The sequence below is a fragment of the Pseudomyrmex gracilis genome, unplaced genomic scaffold (genome assembly GCF_002006095.1).
Source record: "Pseudomyrmex gracilis isolate BER0280 unplaced genomic scaffold, ASM200609v1 scaffold_469, whole genome shotgun sequence".
Taxonomy (NCBI): Eukaryota; Metazoa; Arthropoda; class Insecta; order Hymenoptera; family Formicidae; genus Pseudomyrmex; species Pseudomyrmex gracilis.
The window spans coordinates 35,153-51,792 of NW_018021053.1; the positions used below are offsets into that span (position 1 = coordinate 35,153).

Sequence of the window (16,640 nt, forward strand, 5' to 3'; positions counted from 1 at the left end):
GAGCCGGCTAGCACCGAGAGCACCGAGGTGTTGGGAGCCACTGGGAACACGCACACAAGCGAGAACCGCCGTCCGTGTGTATGTTCCACGCACACGGACGGCGGTTTTCGCTTGTGTGCGTGTTCCCAGTGGCTCCCAACACCTCGGTGCTTTCGGTGCTAGCCGGCTCGAGTTTGCAACTGTGGACGGCGGTTTTCGCTTGGTGCGTGCCCCCACCACTTTGATACTCTCGTTGCAGCGGACTCGATTTTTCATCACTGATCTCGTATCGTCTAGTATTGCTATGGCCTGTTCTACAATAGACAATTTTTAGCAATCGTATGTTACATATACCAAAGTGTACCAAACTATAATTTGAAGTCACTCGAACTATAGTTTGGTACATTTTGGTATATGTACCATACAATCGCCAAAAATTGCCTAATACTGTCGTAAGCTATAAGCATAGAGCTTATAGTCATGGAGAGGTCCTGCGACCGCAAGGAGGATCGACAAAGAGAGATATATTTTTCTGTTTCAACTGTGGCCACTTCTTATAGAAGAAAATAACAGAGAACACGGAGTGGGGGAGCCACAGTTGAGACAAAATATATCGAAATATATCTCTCTTTGTCGATCCTCCCGGCGGAGCCTTCTTTATGGTTAGCATATAGGCAGGGCCTCTCCATGAGTATAAGCTCTATGGCTGTAAGTCGTAAGAAATTGACCAATCACAATCGATTATTCTTCTGTGATTTATCTGTGATTGGTCAATTTCTTACGACTTAGGGCTTACGACTGTATTGTAGAAAAGGTCTATGAGACATTCTAACCTAAAAACTCTTCAATTTTAACAATTAATTTCTCGGCTCAGAAAGTCAAACAACACTTTCAATTTCTCAAACCTTCCGTTTCGTATAAAAATACATTGAATGGCTATAATTTTGTCAAGATTTGACTACAATCAAATCTACATACGAGTTTGAGATTTCGGTTTTCTCACTATTTCTGATTAAGTTTGGTGATCGACCAATTAGTGTCGACAGTGATTGGTCGATTCTACTAACCGACTAATGCGACTGGTCAATTCTATTGCAAAACTCGGTCATCTTTTGCGTTTTCATTCGTTTATTATTTTCAAAGGAACCTACTGTCTCGCGCTCTGTAGCCAATGTAAAGCAGGATACAACGCATTGATTTCTAAAGGAAATCTTCGAACGCGCCCAAAAGATAGAAGAAAGATGGTGACGAATTCGTCAAGTTGTTTGAGCATTCTGAATATTTCACGATAATATTATTCTGAAAAGAGAATCGCGTGTTCCACACAATAGACACTCGCTCAAGTTGAGTTAATGCAATTGCAAAAATCACTACGTTGTCCCGGTGTGTCATCGTAAATATTTTGGTACGTTTTTTTGTCTCAAAGCTTTGCTTGTCGCTAAACTGATTGTATTACAACGTAACCAGGAAATCCAATCAGAGAAGACCAACGTTTCTCGTTGAATTTTACAGAGATAATTTTAACAAAAACAATCGTGGTCGAGATATTCTCGCCACAATGTTCTCGACAATTTCATCCAAGTTGTATCGATGATGATGATTATGATAACAGAATAGTGTGTGATATCATTCGTATAGGTGACGTCGCAACGTTTGATCTTGAAGGTTACTTTAACTGACTAGTTCGTTACTGCTCCTCCACAGGCCTGAACAGCTTGTACTGTGACTTCTTGCAGCATATTGACAAGAAGTTATCATGGCTTCGGGAATACTGCAGGCAAGTTTGCAGAATTTACAGATTGTTTGTATGTTTTATCAGTGAAATAAAAGTGTGTTGACATTTGAAAAAAATGTGATAAATTTAAACAGAATAATTGACACAATTTTTGTTTTCAGAAAGCCATAGACCTTGTAACAAAAGCTACAGAGGAAGATCGCAATAAAAACTATGAAGAAGCCCTTAGGTTATATGAACATGCTGTTGAATATTTCCTGCATTCAATAAAATGTATGTATTTTAAAAGTACTACTATTTAGTATCATGTAATAAATGTTCCAATGTATAAGACTATGTGTGTAAAATGACATTTATTCTGTCATTTACAGATAAAATTATTTGTATATTTGTTAGAAAATTAATGTAAAATTAATATATTGTGTTGATAATTTTAGATGAAACCCATGGAGATAGAGCTAAAGAAAGTATAAGAGCAAAATGTTTGCAGTATTTAGAAAGAGCAGAAAAATTGAAAGCTTATCTGAAGAAAAGTAAGAAAAAGCCAGTCAAAGCTGGAGAAGATAATTCCAAGAATGAAGATAAGAAGAGTGACAGTGGTGATAGTGACACTGACAGTGACCCCGAAAAGAAAAAATTGCAAAGTAAGTTGGAAGGTGCTATAATCATTGAAAAACCAGATGTTAAATGGAGTGATGTAGCTGGTCTTGATGGAGCTAAAGAAGCTTTAAAAGAAGCTGTTATTCTACCGATTCGTTTCCCTCATCTCTTTACTGGTAAACGAATACCTTGGAAAGGTATTCTATTATTTGGGGTAAGCAGTCTAAACTTAAAAAACATTATTTGTAATTTATAGGTGTTAAATAAAAAAATCAATGTTTTTACTTATATTTGTATTGTAATAAACTTGACTTATATTGGTTTTAGCCACCAGGTACTGGTAAATCCTACTTGGCAAAGGCAGTGGCAACAGAAGCTAATAATTCTACCTTCTTTTCTGTATCGTCATCGGATTTAGTGAGCAAATGGTTAGGAGAGTCGGAAAAACTTGTAAAAAATTTGTTTGAATTAGCGCGACAACACAAACCTAGCATTATATTTATTGATGAGATAGATTCACTGTGCTCATCACGTTCTGATAATGAATCAGAATCTGCAAGGAGAATAAAAACAGAATTTCTTGTTCAAATGCAAGGTATAAAAGGACGTTTACAGCGAGCGCATAGTTTATAAAACGTTAATGATTTTGCTCATGTCGACAGGCGTAGGATCCGATAATGACGGCATACTCGTGTTAGGAGCGACAAATATACCTTGGGTTTTGGATTCTGCAATCAGACGAAGATTCGAAAAAAGAATCTACATTCCTCTGCCCGATGAACAGGCGCGCGCCGTTATGTTCAAACTCCATCTGGGTAATACGTCACATTGTTTAACAGAGGAAGATTTTAAGAAATTAGCGGCGGCCACTGAAGGTTATTCGGGAGCCGACATAAGTATCATCGTACGGGACGCTTTGATGCAGCCAGTTCGACAAGTACAAACAGCAACGCATTTCAAGCGTGTCAGAGGACCGTCGCCGAAGGATCCTTCTGTTATTGTTGACGATTTACTTACTCCATGTTCCCCTGGTGATCCAGCTGCTATCGAAATGAGTTGGATGGAAGTAGACGGTGACAAATTGTACGAACCGCCAGTTACCATGGTGAGATTTTGACAAAACTTTATTCTATCTTATTTTTATTTGTATAATATATTCACAAAATGTGCGTAACTTTCTATTAACATTTTAGAAAGATATGTTGAAATCGCTATCAACTACCCGTCCTACAGTGAATGAAGAAGATATGACGAAATTAGAGAAATTTAAAGAAGATTTCGGACAAGAAGGTTGAGAAGTTCTTTTAATTCAACCAATATGTTAGTTGTACATGCTTGCCTTACTCCTCTTACAATAACACTCGATCAACGGTATCTGTATAAATATAATCGGAAACGAGTTCACTTTTCTCGTCTCCTTTTTAGCTCTCATCTTTTTTAAGCGCAACATGCAATATTGGATACGATTTCGTATCAGTAAGCTTATTGCTTAATTTACTTAGCGAAAATAGTGCGTATACAAAAATCACAAAATAAATTATATATTTTGAGATAAAGAATTCTTAAACTTATCGAACACAGACAGGAGGTAGATTATTTTTTATTGTAAAGTGTGAGGCAAAGGAGAAGCCTATATTGGTGGTGTCTAGTATATATAACCTATATGTATATCTAACAAATTAAATCTAGATTTTATAGTTATATTTCCGAAAGTATCAAATATCAGATTACTTTTGATCATGATTTTAATCGCTCCTGTGTACTAAGTGATTTTTCATTTGAGCGGGACTCCAATGCAGCAGTTACTCGTAAAGGATCAGAATCGAATTGGATGGCTAGCTATAATTCAAGAAATTTTTCGCTAACCAAAATTGATGAGGTATATATATACAAGATGTCCCAGAATTGGTGTGACATCTCTCTTAGGCAGGTAAAAGGAGTAAAACTGAGTCAAAAAGTCCTGAATCGTTTTTTTCTATTATTTATAATAAAGGAGTAATTGTTGAGTAAATCAGGCCAATCATCGCCAACCTTTAGCCAGGCGCACGTCAGTGAACCGCGCGGAGCGCTTACATACACCAGGCGCGTGGCTCACGATTGGCTTGATTTATTCAATAATTACTCCTTTATTATATGTAATAGAAAAAAATGGTTCAGGACTTTTCGATTTAGTTTTACTCCTTCTACCTGCCTACGAGAGATGTTAAAGTAATTGTCGGACACCCTGTATATAATAAGTATTATTTAATATTACATATGTGTGTGTATATATATACACATATATACATATATATATACACATGTATATATGTATATATATATATATATATATATTACTGATATATCTTGGACTCTGTTTTCCACATGTAAATTGTTTTTATTGTTAATTAAATAAATAACAAGCTGTGTACTGATATACAAATAGATAAATTTTGCAGCCGTATTGAAAAGTAATAAGTCTCATGAGGTACCGCTTCAGGAAGGACAGTGTCTTAGAAATTCCGAATCCATGTACACGACTGTTACAGTGATGTCGTCGCGAAATATTCGCACCACTTCGGTTGGCAGAGTCAATAATTGCGACAACTTTGCGTGATCTATTCCGTATTCCGTGCCACCTAGAGCATTCCTTAACAAATGTGTTGCCGCGTTGTTGTCTAAAGGTTTCTTCTTCAGACCTTCTTTACGTTGCAGCAACATCTCATTTATGTCTGACAGTTTCATATTCTTACGAGGTAATCTCAGCGGGCTGAGGGTAACTTTGCCGCTCATATGTTCACCTACCAAGCGTACAGCTTGCAACGGCGAAATAAGATCCCACAATCCATCACTACCTATTATAAGAAACTTGTCTCTAGGTGTTAGTCTGTGATATCTGACTTCAGGATTGGCCGTCAGGTACGGCGGTGAGTGATAATTTGGAGGAATTGCCGTCTCGCCAAGAAATGGTACTACGACTCTTTTCATGATGTCTTTACTCCATTTGTACCGAAAATCACCAAGCGATCGAAGCGGCGCCAATTGTCCGAGTAATCTCTCCATTTTAATCACAGTCGATCTCTCATTTGGCGGATGTTCCAATAAGATTCTCTCTACTTCTGCACGATTATCAGCATTGTGTTCCACTGTCATTATCTTGGCAGACCACCCATCATTTTCTACATGAGAATACAAGACTACTATTTAATATGTTGATTTTTTTAAATAAATTGTAAATTCCTAACATTACATGAGAGAGAGAGAGAGAACAAAAGAGAATCTATATACCAGAAAGCACTCCCAATACAGCTTTACAGTCACCAACACCAGCAACGTGAAGATGAGGGCCATCTATATGTGCCACAGCAGCCACTGTACCCGACATTGCGACAGCAAGAGTTCTTGCAGCATCTTTTCTATTCAGTTGCAATAGAGCTTCATTTGATAAGTCATTATCCAATCTAAGAAATGCATTTTCTAAAGCTTTTTCCATTTGAAACTCCTTTCCAGTATCCTCTGATTGCACTAAGTCTTTTATGAAATTTAAAAAACTAGCTTGATAGAGATCTTTGATCTCAGCTACAAACTCTACTTTATCATTGAAGGTTTGAACTAATTCTAACTTCTTATCAGATTGAACTGCAGTCAAATATTCTTGTAGTATTTTTGGTGGCAACAAACATGCTGATATATAGTGAAACAGTCTTTTTGATACTACTTGTGCACACGCACCACCACCATGACCATCAAAAACTCCCAATAATATACCTATAAATAAGAAATTTAAAACATGCAACTAGTCACAGCATATATATATATATTTACATGAAATCAGATTATTCAAAATCTGCAATATCATACAATGCTTGATATTAAAATTATATACTTGCAGTATCCATGAATGTTGTATTGTGCTTTATCAGCTAATAAAAATCAATTACATACTTCTTATCATACCTTTAGTAAGCAAACACTGAGCTTCTGATCGTGTGTCCTCTATAGGATTATTGGATGCCAACTGATTTGAATCATAATATTTTACTGAACCTGTGCTAGAAAATTCTTTGGTATATTCATTGGCTTGCAACACACTTGTGACCTACAATGCAATATAACTTTATATAACTCATGCACTAAACAAGGAAGAAGTAAACATAATTAAAAACTGTGCACCTCTTGCGGTGTGAGTCGTGGTAGTGCCGCATAAAGTCGTCGAAAAGTCTTATTGCCTCGAGGTTCGCTTTTTCTGACATGTCGGAAACTTTTAGCGAAGTCGTAGCTAACTTTTTGCAAGACCATCCTATTCTCAAACATTGCATCTTTTTGTTAACGCACTAACATTCTTTTTTTCCTCTGCTTTTCCAACACATTTTCACTTTTCTTTGCAGAAGTTATAAAAGGATGCGTTAAAATAAAATTGTAGTGCAATTTGCAAACTTGATGTTACACAAGACTTTCGTTTTTCTTTTCGTAAGTGATTGTGAGATTTTTTTGATATATATATTTTTTGTCCAATATTACTTAAAACAATACAATAAAGCGTTTGTGCTACAGAGTATGTGAAATCAAACGCATAATATTGGTAATAATTCAATGGAGAAGATAATTTATACGTCAGAATAGTTCCTGATGTAAATGCGTTTTTTGAGATTGCTCTCGCTCATTAATCAATTTCTATTGTTGCCAATGACGATTGTCATTGAGATCAATTGTTAATCTGCAACTTTTCAGTTGCAATCTCCAGTCACATGGGTTATGGTCTTGCTTGGTGCACTTATGGCACTTGGACCATGAGGGTTAGTCCATACGCCATTCGCTGGCTAGGTTGCTCCGTAATTGGAAAGATTTGTCATTGGAGTTTAGATGTATACGTGTGTATTATAATCACTGAACTCTATATACACTGGAATGCGCATCAAGAAAAATTCATGGCACAAATTGAATAGCGCCATGTTTGTTTGGCCTGGTATTTTAGCAAATCAGAAGCGTGTTCTGTGTTCCGCTACAATATAAATGACGGAGATAAAAAAGTACCAAAAAAGAAAAAATTTATTCAGGAGTTTGTAATAATAAAATTACATAAAATTATAAATATTTATTTATAATATTTTAATTATAAGTATGTGTAAAAGAGCTTCTGCTCGTTAATACAATATAAAAATAAATTTGCGTATTAATGCAATTTAAAAACCTATTTTTTTAATGGTAAAAAAGCACGAAGTACACGCGCGCTAATTGCAAAATATCATTATATGTTATGTTGCAAAATAACCTAACGATTTTTATTCTACATTGTTAACACATACAGAAACTGATATATTTAACACTGTTATGTTTGTTCACTCACAAAGAATAAATTAAATTAATTCTTTTTAATTAAACTTGAGTCGGTTTATTTGAACGTGTGAATGATTACATGAATGAACTTGGAATGCCTGATATACAACTGAACAAGAGAATATTTGTTGTTAATAAATGAATGATTGTGTATCGGTTGCTAATGACATTCGATAGTAGTCAATATCGATGTATCGATGTATCGATTACTACAAACACCAAAATCCTTACCTATAAAATGAAATCTCCTTTTCACTTCTCTGCCCACATCCGGGCACGCAACACCTCAAGTCGCTAATATTACAGATGTTTTTTACATATACTTATACTACCGTAACACCTTTCTACGCGTGCTAGGAGAATGCTTCTGATTTATTGTAGCGGGACGCGGAACGCACTTTTGATTTGTTAAAATACCAGGCCAAACAAAAATGGCGCTGATCAATTTGTGCCACGTCTCGCTATGCTTGTTAGGCGAAGATGCGCATTCCAGTGTATATAGAGTTCAGTGATTATAATAGAGTAAGACCAGAGAGAAACCTGAGAGCGGCCATGCCATTGTAGTTTCTTACGACGGTTTCAACCGCTGGTTTTAGCCGTATTTTCACAAAAGTGGAACTCAAAGACCGTTCTACATTATGTCTGTTCGTTTTACCTGAACTGGCCGCTCTAGGTCAGAGTTTATCCTTCTTTTTCCAACGTAGAGTAAAGAAGATAAACTCTGACCTAGAGCGGCCAGTTCAGGTAAAACGAACAGACATATTAAACGCAAGAAGCAGATTTCGTGGAACTGATCAATCACGTTAGTCGATTGGCTGATTTGACTCTGCAATTGGTCAATTCCACGAGATCTGCGACTTGCGTTTAATGTAGAACGGCCTTTGAGTTCCACTTTTGTGGAAATACGGCTAAAACCAGCGGCTGAAACCGTCGTAAAAAATTACAATAGGATGGCCGCTCTCAGGTTTCTCTCTGGTAAAACAAACCTCATATTATACGTCTATAGCCTCTTGCACAATGGACGGAATAGCGATAGCGATAGAAATAACAAAAGTTTTAAAGAGTTTATATTTAAAAATAAAGGTAGGAACAGCGGAATCTAACATACAAAACTACACATGTATTAATGCAGATCAGAAAATCGGAATAAGCAATAGCGATAAAATTTCCGACGAGTTGGAATTCTGTGTTAAAAACTGTGTTATTTCTATCGCTATCGCTATTCCTTCCATTGTGCAAGGGGCTTGTGGGTTTTTTTCTCAATTTGAATCAAGTATAGGGATTTTACATGTATATATACGTAATTGGGTGCGTTCAGACAACTCCACGGTTGAGAGATCGTCACTTATGATAGAACTATTCTTCAAAATCTACCGCGGTTCCAAAAGTATGACCCAATCAGAAATGATTATCTCTCAACTGTTATGCAACTGTTGAGTTGTCTGAACGCACCCATTGCATACAGAGACGTCTACCGGAAATAGAAGAAAGTAGCGTTTTGTTTGATTCTCTAGGGCCCTGTTCGGTTATTTGGTTTGCAAAACTGCGCGCGATTGTCATCGTTAAAGTTCAAATTCAAAACTTTCAGCGTAACGCCAGTAACGGACGTTTACTGATTGTCACGTTGTCAAAACGTGTGTGTTTGTGTGGACTCGCATCAATTCTGATCTACTTTTTCCGAGAAAGATTTTGACGGAATATTTTTGCATGTCGAAGAAGAAGATCATGTACATCAGTAATTGACGGGGTATAAGAAGAGTGTTGTGCAAGCAATGCGTCAGCGTCGTGAGTAACGGCAATATAATCATGTGAAAATGTAAACTTTGTTTCACTGAAATAAAATCATAATGTGTTTCGTGAGACTTGCAGATTAGTAAATTTCACCAATAATTACAGATACTTTGCAGAGTATTGTTACGTGAGAAACGATGGTGTTCAATAAGAAAGACTCGAGCAAGACATTCTTGCTTGGTAAAGCTAACAGAGAGGCAGAAAAAACGTTAATCAAGCCAAGTACAAGTAAGACAACTATGAAACCTGAAGATTCTCCCGAAATGTCGATCAAGGTGATTGTGAGAGTCCGTCCCGACAATGAATATGAGCTGCAAAATAATGGTAGGACTGTCATTGAAGTCGTTGACGACAAAATGCTGATATTTGATCCAAAGGAGCAAGCAACACCTTTCTTCTTTCACAATGTTGCTCAAAAAGGTCGAGATATGCTGAAGAAACAAAACAAACAACTGCAGTTTATTTTTGATAGGATCTTTGACAGGACATCCACCAACATTGATGTGTTTGAAGGAAGCACTAAAAGCTTAATCAGTAGTCTTTTGGAAGGCTATAACTGCTCTGTGTTTGCATATGGCGCTACAGGTGCTGGTAAAACTCACACCATGCTAGGTAACAAAGAAGATCCAGGTATTACGTATCGAACAGTGGCAGAACTTTTTTCTGAGATTGAAACTCAGAGTAAACACCGAGAGTTCAACTTGGGTGTGACATATCTTGAGATATACAATGAAAATGTACAAGACTTATTGCACAAGTCAGGCCCATTACACTTAAGAGAAGATGGTAGATGTGGAGTCATAGTTGCTGGTTTAGAACCAATTGCTATTCAAAGTGCTAAAGAGCTACTGACATTGTTGGCAGAAGGTAATAAAAATCGCACTCAACATCCGACAGATGCAAACAAGGAGAGCAGTAGAAGTCATGCAGTTTTTCAAGTGTATATCAAAATACTTAATAAGTTAGATAACCAAGTACAACGAGTAAAACTCTCTATGATCGATTTAGCGGGATCTGAGAGAGCTTCAGCTACTGGATGTAAAGGTGTGAGATTTAAAGAAGGTGCCAACATCAATAAATCTTTACTCGCTCTTGGGAATTGTATAAATAATCTAGCAGATGGTATAAAGCATATTCCATACAGAGATTCAAAACTTACAAGACTACTGAAAGACTCACTTGGTGGCAATTGTTATACCGTTATGATAGCTAATGTTGGACCTTCTAGCATGACTTATGAAGACACATATAACACTCTGAGATATGCAAATCGTGCAAAGAAAATCAAATCATATGCCAAGAAAAATGTATCCTGTGAAACACATGTTGCTGGTTACATCAAGATTGTGGAAGAACAAAAGAAGGAAATAGAGAGCTTGAAGTCGAAACTAGCAGCTCTTGAGAGTGGAACGTTACAGCCAGTGCAGGAAATTAAACAAAATAAAGTTATATTGGATGTGTATTGCAAACTGTCAGGATTATATAATAAGAAAAAAGAATTGATCGAAAAAATATTGGCTCTAGAAAGTTCCGATAAGATTCTGGCTTTTAGAATACTTTACAAAAAGGATGCAGATGAAAGATTGCACAATTTAACAACAGCTGGTGACGTTTTGCAAGAGGAACAAAACGTTAGTGGAAAATTGCGCATTAACAAATCTCTTGATTATTTCCAACGTCAAAGAGATTATTTGAAGGCACAAATAGAAGAAACGTGGCAGGAATTGTGTGCAGCTGAGACAGTAATACAAGAGGTAACTACTTCCCAATTGAAATCTGGATCTATCGATGAAAATCTGCAAAATAAATTGTCTTTGCAAATTTCTGAGATTGAAAAATGCTGGATTTTCGGAATGCAGCAACATCTGAAGAAATTTAGTAGTCTTATGCAATGCGAAAGACAGTCAATAAATACTATAACAAAACTAATGAGTAATACTCTCCAGAATTACTATAATATCGTGAAAGGTTACGGATCAATGACCGAAAAGATGGAAGTAGAATTCAAAGAACTAGTTAAGTTGCTTGAAGGTTTTCGCAATATCAAATGGTCCGATTCGGATTCAATTAGTACTGTAGAAGATTTTTGCTTGCTTACATGCTTAAGCATGGGCAGTATCAATCCATTAAATAATTCTGCACCAATAATTACGACCACGCTAGAAACAGATAATGAAGAGCGTGACGTTTCTAATATGAATGTTTTAAATTCTACTTTTATTGCAACTTCAGAAGCGAATATCGACAAAACTTTTAACTTAAATGACGAAAGTAATGATCACGACGACAACATTTCGAACAACAAATCGAAAAACTTGCAAGAAACTCCAAGTGATAAAATTGCTTCGAAGGAAACGTTTAGAAAACGTGTATTGTCTGATAAAAATAATGACACTGGCAGTACACCACCGAAGCAAACAAAAAAATCACTGGCAAATAACAAATTTATTGTACAAAATAACAATAGTCGCGTAGGCAAAGAAAACGCGAATAAACAAAAGCCTGTTCAAATGAGTGAAAAAAGTATTGCTATTTTAAATAAATTAAAGACTAATACATCTAATCTCACGACATCTCACTCATCTCAACATGATATTATGCAAGAAAAAATAAATTTATCACTTAAGGCAATGCATAATAAAGAAAGACGTGGCCTTATGTCGACACATCCGTATCACAAACCAACTTGTGGAAAGAAGTAAGTTGTTTATATAAAACATCCAGTACAGTCTTAATCTAAAAATATAAAATATTCTCATTGTCACACCGCAACATTAAGCGCTGGCTAATATTATATAAGCGCTGGTCAAATATGTAAATATCTCAAATGTACACAAAAAATATTTTATATATTTATAATTTTTTTTGTATATAGTTTTATTTTTTATAAATTATAAATCTATCTTTACAGGCACACTCCAGCAAAACCATCCACACGTGTTCCGTGGTAATATTAAAGGAAAATTTGTATTCTTTTTTATGTAAGATTTGAAATAACAAGAATTTCTATTGCATTAATTAATAACAAATTTAAAAAAGCGTCTATTGAATAAACCCAAATAAAATATATATAATATTGAATAGTACGAAAAGATTACCAAATTTTTTAAAAATAGATATACTCTTGATTATGCTTAAGTTGATAAAAAAATCTTTTTACTGTAGTAAGTAAAACAATTTTCTTTTTTTTTTATAAATATAATTGTGGGCAAACAATATGTCAACTCCACAGAGAGTATATTAGGAAAAATGTTTTATAACTACAAACTTCATGTATTTTAATAATGTTATAACTACCTATAAGACTGCAAAAACAAAATAGAATAATGATCGCACGTAGTGTGTATGAATTTTAACGAATTACATAATTTATATTAATAATGAATCTTAATGAATGCAATTTGTTACCACAATATATTTCCACCTAAATGGTACAGTTTGGAAACCTATTGACGAACTTAAAAGTAATTTTTATATGCAATAACAACAATTTTAGTAGGAATCTCTGCTATGTAAAAAGTACTCTATTGAGAGAAACTATTTGTATGCAATGTATGTGTGTGTATATAATATGTACACACATACTTGTGTGTGCTTTTACTAAACAAATAAATTATTTATACGGAAATGATTAAAATTTGCTTGCGGATAAACGGCAAAAATTGTATTACCGCGTTTAAATGATAAAAAGAAAAGCGATTATTTCATCAATTTTACTTGTTCTCTAAGTCTTCATTAAGATTTTCCTGAAAGTTCGCGTGCTATTATTTTGTCATTTTTGTATAATTTGTCATTCTTAATCCGGAATAGAATACTTACATATTCTCGTAAAGCGTGCGACACATGTTTAGAAATTTCTGGAATCATTGAGTCATCTATGGCCAATTGTCTGCCGCTGACTATCGTCGGTAAAATTGACCTCGAACGGTCGAAAAGCGAAGCGAATGATTGCAATAAAAATGCCAAAAATGCCAGCGATGCTAACACGCTGATAGGATCGAAAGCTCTAAAATACATGTCAGTAATTAGTTGTGACAAAGAATTGTTCTTTTTGAAAAAATAATACTTACGCGTAATAAGCCGGCGACGCGGATGAACCAAACCCACTGTAGTAGCTGCGTTGAAGATTCGATCGTTGCCTGGCATAATTATGAGAATTTTGATAAGGTAGAAACGATATGCTATTTGATTCTGTCTTGGATGTATCCGATATGAAACACAGAGGCGGATTTCTACAAGACGGTATTTGTTTTGTAATCGCTTTCGATTTTATCTGCGTTTCACATAAAATAATGTCAAACGCAACAAGCAACAGTGTATATTTCAACATCTTTGTATCTCTGCAAGACTATACATAAACTTTTATGTTCTTTATATATATCGCATGCGTTTCGATACGCAAAATTGTCACCACATTGTTTTTTAGAGCAAAACTGAAATAACTCTCATAAGTTGATTCTCGTTTAATAGACACTGATACTATTGAAATTTCTGTTTTATATCTGAAAGATATACGACGCGTTTCGTGTTTGTCGAATGTGTTGGACAAAATTATTTGAATGTTACTGTGAACTCCTGATTATTTGTACGCTCCAAATGTTACAAGATTATTTAAATTGTGATGTATTCATACACGATTGCGGACATTGTAACTAAATTTTGATGGATACTTTCGTTGAGTAATAAGCGTAAAATTATACACACGGGCAAACTGATGTCTCTAAATAGGCTTCTCTTCTTCCCTCATTGCTTATCATAAGAAACATAAAAAAAATACTAGAAACAAAAAGAGATACCATTAATCAAACAATTCAGAGAAACTTTTATATAATACGTAAGATTTAATTTTTATTGTTACTCTTAAGGTTTAACAAAGTTTTAACAGCTCCTTTGTATTTATTGATCGCGTATTGATCCTCGCCGTTATTTATAAGATCTGAAACAGCAATTTTAAATTCTGTCACATTAGGTATATCGTCATAGTCGTGATCAGTTGGTGATTCCGGCCATTTGTACAGTGTTACCAGATTCTTACGACTCTGGCTGGTGTCCCAATCAAAGTACTCCATATCTACCAAAGACTTTTCTGCTTCCCAGGGTTCTACTCTCTGCAAAAGGGTCACAACAATGTTTGTAAAAGTTATATGCAATATAACAAAACAAAATATGACCTATTTACAATTTTTGAAGATGTTATGCACGCAATGCTTACCCAAGATTCATGATATACTGCTATAAGAAGATAGTGTACATAATCTAAATTTTGCCTCCTAGTTGGACATCTGTCAGCTGTGATCGTTATTATATCGGTTTCTGGATTGTACTTATTTCCAAGTAATCTTAACAACTTGTCTTTAGCATGAGTGTCTAGATGAAGAGAAGATAATTTTACTTGCAAACTCACAATCCTGGCAAGTGGATCTCTAATCGTAGGTGAAGCATAACAGTAATCAGATATGATAATCTCAAGAGGAAAGTGTTCTCTACACTTTTCTTCGGTGTCCAAAGTTATAGGCCATTTGGTACAAAATTGCTTCAATGCTTCGCAATGTTTTCGAATTGCCGGTGGTGTGAGATGCAAAAAGTTAGGTATTTTCATAAGCTCGGCATTGACATATTTGCTAAGTGGTGCGCCTTTTTCTACATAACCTTGGCGCACTGGAAGAGGCACTGAGGCTGGATGAAAAGTACGCGTACCCGGCCAAACTGAAGCCCAATCCTGATCAACGGGCATCTGCGTCGTTCTCGGTGGAGGCACATCGATCTTTCGTTTCTTTTTTTGCTCTTGCTTAGCTGCTTTTTTCTGCGGATAAAGCTCCAACACTCGAAACTCTGTAAACGCAAGAATACATGCTTATCTTTTAAATTTAACAGACTGAAATATATACAAACGATACTAACGTTCGGATTCTACAATTGTCGAATAATTTGCAACAAGTTTCAGTGCTCTTGGGACATTATGCCAAAAATTATTTTCTACTAATTTACTTTTTAATAATAGCATGTTACTGTGTTGTAAACAATCGTACGAAATTGTAAGATTGGTTTGGTTTGATGTTATAACCAGAGTTTGCAAGATCGAGCAACGAGAGCATCGAGCGGTGGGGACACACACACAAGCCAGAACCGCCGTTTGTGTGCGTGACGTCATGCACCAGCGGCAGTTCTGGCTAGTGTGCGTGCCCCCACCGCTCGATGCTCTCGTTGCTCTCTGCTCGATCTTGCAACTCTAGTTATAACGATTAAAGTACTTAAGTAATCACTTCTTCCTGGAGAATGGTTAAGCAGGCAAAATCTGCATGATCTCAAAAATGTATTTTACAATGTTTATAAAAATTTAAACATTAAAAACTTTGCAACTTATCGGACAATGTTTCAACAAAATCGGACCGAAACTTAAAAAGCGGACATTTCGACGTTTCCGCTACGTTACTACGATGTTTTAGAAACGTTTAACATTGCTAAGTTTTGGAAAACCCGTTGCAGAAACGTTTGTGCTACTAACGATGCTATGTGGGTAGAAGTTAAATGTACGGAGGAGTGCATATGTCGTTCCGCTCCAGGAGAAGTATTTCTCGGAAATTTCTCCTCCGACTGTCCCTACTATCGCGCGCCGTTTTTCTTCAATCTCGGGCCGCTGGCGGAGATCGAAAAAGTACGGCGCGCGGTAGTAGAAGCAACCAGAGGGTCGATTCTGTATCACGCAGTGTAGTGAAAATTACAAAAGTGAGCAAATTTACTAAAATATCTATGATCTTATTAAGTCAACAACTAGTAAATTTGCTCACTTTTGTAATTTTCACTACATTGCATGGATACATAATCGACCCCCAGAAGAGAAATTTCAAAGAAAACCTTCCCTTAGAGCGGAACGATACGGTGCACTCCTCCGTACACAGCGCGTCACCGAGGGTGCGTTCCGTTTCTCGCATGAAATGCATGAATGTTTAATGTAGAGCATGAAGTGCAGAAGCCGTTCCGTTTCTTCATCTTCATGCACGCATTATATGCTTTTATAACGGAACGGATTTCGTGCAATTCATGCGGCTAACATATAAACTTAGAACAGGTCTCCTGAGCTATTAGCAAAGAAGAAAAGCCTTTTGTACAATGGAAGGGCTGTGTTCAGTTAAGCAAGATGGAACGAACTAATGCAGGAAATGCAGGAAATACAGGAATTGGAACTAATGAAACTAATGAAACTAATGAAAGAAGTGAA

General features: G+C 35.9%; 4 protein-coding genes across 15 annotated transcripts; 2 read left to right on the forward strand and 2 right to left on the reverse strand.

Moving 5' to 3' along the window:
- The first annotated feature begins 1,201 nt into the window (after nt 1-1,201).
- LOC109860799 (vacuolar protein sorting-associated protein 4B) lies at nt 1,202-4,015 on the forward strand. 2 transcript variants are annotated; one of them, XM_020440125.1, is made up of 7 exons: nt 1,202-1,384; nt 1,492-1,756; nt 1,876-1,987; nt 2,152-2,528; nt 2,642-2,909; nt 2,977-3,419; nt 3,508-4,015. In XM_020440125.1, exons 2-7 carry the CDS (start codon nt 1,736-1,738, stop codon nt 3,607-3,609), a joined length of 1,323 nt encoding a protein of 440 aa, XP_020295714.1. In that variant the 5' UTR covers nt 1,202-1,384; nt 1,492-1,735; the 3' UTR covers nt 3,610-4,015. The 2 variants fall into 2 exon arrangements, with proteins under 2 accessions (XP_020295714.1, XP_020295715.1); XM_020440126.1 differs by having other exon boundaries at nt 1,618-1,756.
- A 569-nt stretch (nt 4,016-4,584) lies between these two features.
- LOC109860788 (pyruvate dehydrogenase [acetyl-transferring]-phosphatase 1, mitochondrial) lies at nt 4,585-7,279 on the reverse strand. 2 transcript variants are annotated; one of them, XM_020440097.1, is made up of 5 exons: nt 6,467-7,279; nt 6,251-6,392; nt 5,917-6,061; nt 5,582-5,754; nt 4,585-5,472 (listed from the first exon to the last, which is right to left on the reverse strand). In XM_020440097.1, exons 1-5 carry the CDS (start codon nt 6,605-6,607, stop codon nt 4,790-4,792), a joined length of 1,284 nt encoding a protein of 427 aa, XP_020295686.1. In that variant the 5' UTR covers nt 6,608-7,279; the 3' UTR covers nt 4,585-4,789. The 2 variants fall into 2 exon arrangements, with proteins under 2 accessions (XP_020295686.1, XP_020295685.1); XM_020440096.1 differs by having other exon boundaries at nt 5,582-6,061; nt 6,467-7,278.
- Nucleotides 7,280-9,193: 1,914 nt separating this feature from the next.
- On the forward strand, nt 9,194-12,502 carry LOC109860795 (kinesin-like protein KIF18A). 3 transcript variants are annotated; one of them, XM_020440114.1, is made up of 3 exons: nt 9,194-9,415; nt 9,538-12,119; nt 12,333-12,502. In XM_020440114.1, the coding sequence occupies exons 2-3, from the start codon at nt 9,559-9,561 to the stop codon at nt 12,370-12,372; spliced, it is 2,601 nt and encodes an 866-aa protein (XP_020295703.1). In that variant the 5' UTR covers nt 9,194-9,415; nt 9,538-9,558; the 3' UTR covers nt 12,373-12,502. The 3 variants fall into 3 exon arrangements, with proteins under 3 accessions (XP_020295703.1, XP_020295701.1, XP_020295702.1); XM_020440112.1 differs by having other exon boundaries at nt 9,195-9,446; nt 9,527-12,119; XM_020440113.1 differs by having other exon boundaries at nt 9,195-9,415; nt 9,527-12,119.
- On the reverse strand, nt 12,084-16,215 carry LOC109860796 (28S ribosomal protein S35, mitochondrial). Of its 8 annotated transcripts, none has more exons than XM_020440118.1 (9): nt 15,927-16,215; nt 15,673-15,725; nt 15,323-15,331; nt 14,634-15,253; nt 14,280-14,529; nt 14,126-14,197; nt 13,492-13,653; nt 13,241-13,427; nt 12,690-13,167 (listed from the first exon to the last, which is right to left on the reverse strand). In XM_020440118.1, the coding sequence occupies exons 1-6, from the start codon at nt 15,965-15,967 to the stop codon at nt 14,175-14,177; spliced, it is 996 nt and encodes a 331-aa protein (XP_020295707.1). In that variant the 5' UTR covers nt 15,968-16,215; the 3' UTR covers nt 12,690-13,167; nt 13,241-13,427; nt 13,492-13,653; nt 14,126-14,174. The 8 variants fall into 8 exon arrangements, with proteins under 8 accessions (XP_020295705.1, XP_020295707.1, XP_020295709.1 ...); XM_020440120.1 differs by having other exon boundaries at nt 15,685-15,716; nt 15,927-16,214; XM_020440119.1 differs by having other exon boundaries at nt 15,673-15,716; nt 15,927-16,214.
- Nucleotides 16,216-16,640: the final 425 nt, after the last annotated feature.

Bases quoted from the DNA above. Each gene is read 5' to 3' on its own strand.
- LOC109860799 (XM_020440125.1), top strand. From the start codon at position 1,736: ATGGCTTCGGGAATACTGCAG. The intron at 2,910-2,976 runs GTATAAAAGGAC...TCATGTCGACAG, and splicing joins ATTTCTTGTTCAAATGCAAG to GCGTAGGATCCGATAATGAC. The intron at 3,420-3,507 runs GTGAGATTTTGA...TTAACATTTTAG, and splicing joins ACGAACCGCCAGTTACCATG to AAAGATATGTTGAAATCGCT.
- LOC109860796 (XM_020440116.1), bottom strand. From the start codon at position 15,425: ATGCTATTATTAAAAAGTAAATTAGTAGAAAATAATTTTTGGCATAAT. The intron at 14,530-14,633 runs GTAAGCATTGCG...ACCCTTTTGCAG, and splicing joins CAGTATATCATGAATCTTGG to AGAGTAGAACCCTGGGAAGC. The intron at 14,198-14,279 runs GTAACAATAAAA...TTTTGTTTCTAG, and splicing joins AACTTTGTTAAACCTTAAGA to TATTTTTTTTATGTTTCTTA.
- LOC109860795 (XM_020440114.1), top strand. From the start codon at position 9,559: ATGGTGTTCAATAAGAAAGACTCGAGCAAGACATTCTTGCTTGGTAAA. The intron at 12,120-12,332 runs GTAAGTTGTTTA...CTATCTTTACAG, and splicing joins AAACCAACTTGTGGAAAGAA to GCACACTCCAGCAAAACCAT.
- LOC109860788 (XM_020440096.1), bottom strand. From the start codon at position 6,607: ATGTTTGAGAATAGGATGGTCTTGCAAAAAGTTAGCTACGACTTCGCT. The intron at 6,393-6,466 runs GTGCACAGTTTT...ATTGCATTGTAG, and splicing joins CACGACTCACACCGCAAGAG to GTCACAAGTGTGTTGCAAGC. The intron at 5,473-5,581 runs GTATATAGATTC...ATTCTCATGTAG, and splicing joins TGTATTGGGAGTGCTTTCTG to AAAATGATGGGTGGTCTGCC.